The sequence below is a fragment of the Myodes glareolus genome, chromosome 4, assembly GCF_982192425.1.
Source record: "Myodes glareolus chromosome 4, mMyoGla1.1, whole genome shotgun sequence".
Lineage (NCBI taxonomy): Eukaryota > Metazoa > Chordata > Mammalia > Rodentia > Cricetidae > Myodes > Myodes glareolus.
In genome coordinates, this window is record NC_142029.1 from 89,897,542 (window position 1) to 89,901,888 (window position 4,347).

A 4,347-nucleotide genomic window follows, 5' to 3' on the forward strand; every position below is an offset into this window, starting at 1 on the left:
ATACTGTGTAAGAAAGCTATGAAGTGTCAGCTTGTGGATGAATTAGCAAGCAGTATGCCTCTACAGTTCCTACCTTGAGTTCTTGTTATGACCCCCTTAACAATGGACTGTGAACTAGAAGTGTAGGTGAGATTAAAACCTTTCTTAGCTTCAGCTGTTTTGGTCAGAGTGTTTTATCTCAACGGCAGAAAATAAACTGTACAGACCCAAACCTAAAAATCTCCAACTTTAACTCACCACATCTACCACCTTCCAGATTCCTATAGTAGAGAATTCAAAGAAAGTATTCTTTTTCAAAACAAGATACCCAAAGAGATTCAATTATTTTAAGAATAAATTGTTCCTATAAGTCAGTTGAGAAATAATAACCCTCAAACAGATACACATAAAAGCAAATAATGAAGAGACCATTTAAAGGAAGGGCATGTAAAAGATAAACAGTTCTTATACAAGGCAATGCAAGCACTACAGCACAAGATGAGCTTGATTTTCTATATCTCAGGCTTTATAATCATTGAAAGCCTTGATGACCCCCCACATCACACAAGGTCTAGGAAACTGGAGCATACAGACTTTTGGTGAACATCTCAACTGCTAAGTTCTGTTCATAAAAATGAAAGCTACTAAAACCACTCACTTCTTTCTTTAAAATTCCTATTTTCATTCTTTTTAAATATTTTTTAAGATTTATTTATTATGTATACAATGTTCTGCCTGTATGTGTCCCTGCAGGCCAGAAGTTGGCACCAGATCTTATTACAGGTGGTTGGAAGCCACCATGTGGTTGCTGGAAATTGAACTCAGGACCTCTGGAAGAACAATCAGTGCTTTTAACCTCTGAGTCATCTCTATTTTCATTCTTTAGAACTTGTGGCATGTATTCAATGTGTTTTGATCAAATTCACCTTCTAGTCCCTCTCTCCGGCTTCTGTCAGATCTCCCCCCACACACATCAACCTCCTAACTTCATTTACTTTTTTTTTCAAAAAAACCCTACAAAGTCCAGTTAGTTTTGTTGATATGTGCATTGGGTATGGGGACACCGACTAGAGCATGAACAACCTATCCAGATCCACATTGCTAAAGAAAACTGATGCTCCCTTCATCTGCAGTCATCAATTACTAATACTTCCTCGGCTAGGGACAGGGTTACCCAAGTCCCTTTTCCATCCAGAGTGGAAATGTGAACGGTTTGATGCAGGTCTTGTGAATGTACCACAGCTACAGTGAATTCGTTCTCGACACCCACCTGTAACTATAGTTCCAGATAATGTGATGCCCTCTTCTCGTGTATGTGAGACAGACACACACAAACATGAAATAGATGAATAAATTAGTAGATTTTTTCCAAGAAGATAATTATTTAGAAACCTCTATATTATTATTATTATTATTATTATTATTATTATTATTATTATGTCTACTAACAACAAATAGTTGTAGATTATTCTCTGTGGCTTATGACTTACCCAATCATGAAGTCTCAGCCCAGGTATTTGTTCCATCTTTCAGGGTAGGTCTTAAATGCCCTCAGAAAGTGATGGGCTACCACACAGCCTTTAAAACTCTTGTACCAGTGGGCCTATCTCTGTGCTATATGGCAAATTCATATTGTTATAATGTAAGTGATTAGTTATGTTTACAAATTACAAGGGTCTCTGAAGTTCTTTCTTACATTTTCTGTTACAAAGCTGTGTTGGTAGGTGAAACCTACTTCTTAGCATTGGTTCACTAAATGCAAGGTAATATTTGAATATTCTGAAGATTGGATATCTCACATATGCCTCTTAGAAAAGAGTAGTTGGGGAACACTCAGACAGTTGTTCTACTTGACATACTCATCTTTGTCTATGAGAGCACAATAAAACGATGAGAAATGTCATGACCAGAAGCAGAGTGGTCAGGGGTGGCTATGGCCAGGTGACTTCCCCAAATGATGGCAGGCATTAGGATTCATAAATACATAACGTATATATAAATACATACTACTGTTTTGCTCTTAAGTTTCAGAAAGTCTTCTGGCTTCACATTGCCTTCCAGCTGAGTAATACACACCCTTCCTCCATCCCAACCCCAACCCCATCCCCAGTTATTCCTCTGGAAATATGATTTCTTGACCCTGTTTCTGTGCTTTTCTTGATCCTCTGTAAGAAGCTCCAGCAGAAAAATACCTTTTACACAATTGTGTTTTTAACATAGTTAAGTATCAGAACATAAGGGTGAATGGAGAGTGTTAGGAGGAACCAGGGAGCCAAAACTAGAACAGTCACCAGAAGACAGATTGAGGTTTGTGTGACCCATGCCTTTTCTCTTTCTTGTTAACTGAAACATGAACACTGATAAGACCACTTTTGCATGGGAATATTTACTGCCTAGAGGAGTACGGGGCTTGGTTTTTGTAAATGCCAAGACTACAGAGACACAGGATATTGAAATTTTATTTAAGACTCATTTTATTGTCAGTCATTCAGCTCTTTCTTCTCCTTAATATCCTCCAAATATAATGATGAGGTCTCTATGGTAGTTAGGCTGTCATTACAGAAGCTCTTGTGGTTACAGCAGTAGGTTTCTCTCAGAAGGTCATGGAATACCTGAAACATTCCTTGTCCACAAGATTTACAGGACAGTTTTGAATATCGAAAGAGGTATAGCCCTAAAGAGAAGAAAAGCAAATGTCATCACCACAACTCCCTCCAGAGCCTAGTTAGTTTTCCAAAGACTAGTACAACCCCACAGCTGTGGCTGCGTCTCATCTAATTACCTCAAACCATAGTTAGGCCAAAGGTGCCTGCCTCTGACCAAGCAGACCCATGCTCTGGCCTGTGTCTTCCCAAACCATGGAATCCCAGCGCCCTCTGCACCTTAACTCCACAAATAATGTGTGCATCTCAAAGACTTGTTTACCTGTCAAACGGTTACTAAAATAAAAGGTTTCTGTGGTACAACTCCTGTTAACTAGAAACACGTCAAGCTTCCAGCAGCTTTTCATGCCAGTGAGGCATTTGAATTCATCAAAGTGTTCGCATAGGTTGCAATGTCTGATCACTAAAGGAAAGGGAGGGTTTAAAGGTAAGATCTCTAGAAAATAACTACCTTATAAAGCTATGATGGTACGAAACCCATGAGAAGCCATTCGGCACTCTTGCCCCCTCCTTTGACTTTATCAATGACAGCAGTGTTCCCCTCCAAGAATTGCCCCCACTTATCCACCAATCAAAGCTAGAGAAAGAAGACCCTGGAGTGGGGAGTGGGGAGTGGACAGGGACAGTGTGGAAAGAGCTCAAGGATTCCTCTTCTCACGGTAGTCCCATTTTTTTACCAAGATATGCAAAGAAAATATACTGTACATTGTAATGTCCGCACTCTTTCACCTGTGAAGAGAAGGAAAATTCACCTTACATCATTTCATAGCAGTCCCCTAGGCAAGCCCAGGAGCTTCTTCTTCTTGTGCTTCATCATTCTCTCTCTCTGCAGGCCTTACCTGAGTCCAGGAGGAGAATTATGGAGATACCCAGCAGAAACATTCGAAACATACTTGAGCCTCCTTCTGACAAAGTCCCATCGGGAGGTTCCAGCTACATTTATTCCCATTATCTGCCCTCAGGCATCCCACTAGAATCAAAGAATCATAAATTTAAGGCCAAACCAACTGGATCTTCTCTATAATGTTCCAAGAAGAGGGTATACCCTGTCTGTGTTTCTATTCCTCCCATCACTTGGAAGGCAGCCTACTCAGACACCCCATGTCATTTTATTAAATCAATCATAGGACACCAGTTCACACTGGAACAGAATCTCTTGCCTCTTCATTTTGCTGGTGTTGAGTTTTTAAAAAACTGGAAGAAACACACCTAAGCTTTGCACCTCCATGGCATCTTTTTAGATACGACAAACCCAAGGTAACAAAGCATTTCCGAGTGACCTAATCAGCCCCTCTCAGAGATCGCAGTCTTCCTGACTTGGCTGTGTATTGCATCCAGCAGGCCCTGGCAGAATATGACAACAGGACCTGAGCCTAGCACTTCATCTGTGGTCTGACTGCTCAGCTTCTCTCTGAGGGGGTAAAACAGCCTTGGGGAAAGAGACAAGGGAGGGAAGGAAGGATGATGTCAGCCTTTTATGAGCATAATTCATTAATTTTTTTCTGAGGAAGACAAAGACTACAATGGTGACAGTGGCAGAGACTCACACCTAAAGGGAGGTGTGACTGGATTGGTGTGTGGAAAGTAAGTGAGAGCTCCAGCGACATTACAGTTTCCTGACCGCCTCCATTTTAGTACCAGGTCCCACCATCTCAGCGAAGTCACAAATAGATAGATGACCACCTTTCTCTCTGCCTTCCCTGCA

At 40.8% G+C, this 4,347-nt stretch overlaps 1 protein-coding gene across 1 annotated transcript; it reads right to left on the reverse strand.

Annotated features, from left to right (window-relative positions):
* Window positions 1-2,459: 2,459 nt before the first annotated feature.
* Window positions 2,460-3,533, reverse strand: LOC148122386 (prostate and testis expressed protein 13-like). Its single transcript, XM_087905091.1, has 4 exons — window positions 3,482-3,533; window positions 3,348-3,371; window positions 2,905-3,045; window positions 2,460-2,653 (listed from the first exon to the last, which is right to left on the reverse strand). Exons 1-4 carry the CDS (start codon window positions 3,531-3,533, stop codon window positions 2,460-2,462), a joined length of 411 nt encoding a protein of 136 aa, XP_087761217.1.
* Between the last annotated feature and the right edge of the window lie 814 nt (window positions 3,534-4,347).

Coding starts and splice junctions, on each gene's coding strand:
- LOC148122386 (XM_087905091.1), bottom strand. CDS start 3,533: ATGTTTCGAATGTTTCTGCTGGGTATCTCCATAATTCTCCTCCTGGAC. Junction 3,372..3,481: donor AATTCTCCTCCTGGACTCAG/GTAAGGCCTGCA, acceptor TTCTCTTCACAG/GTGAAAGAGTGCGGACATTA. Junction 2,654..2,904: donor TTTTAGTAACCGTTTGACAG/GTAAACAAGTCT, acceptor TCTTCTCTTTAG/GGCTATACCTCTTTCGATAT.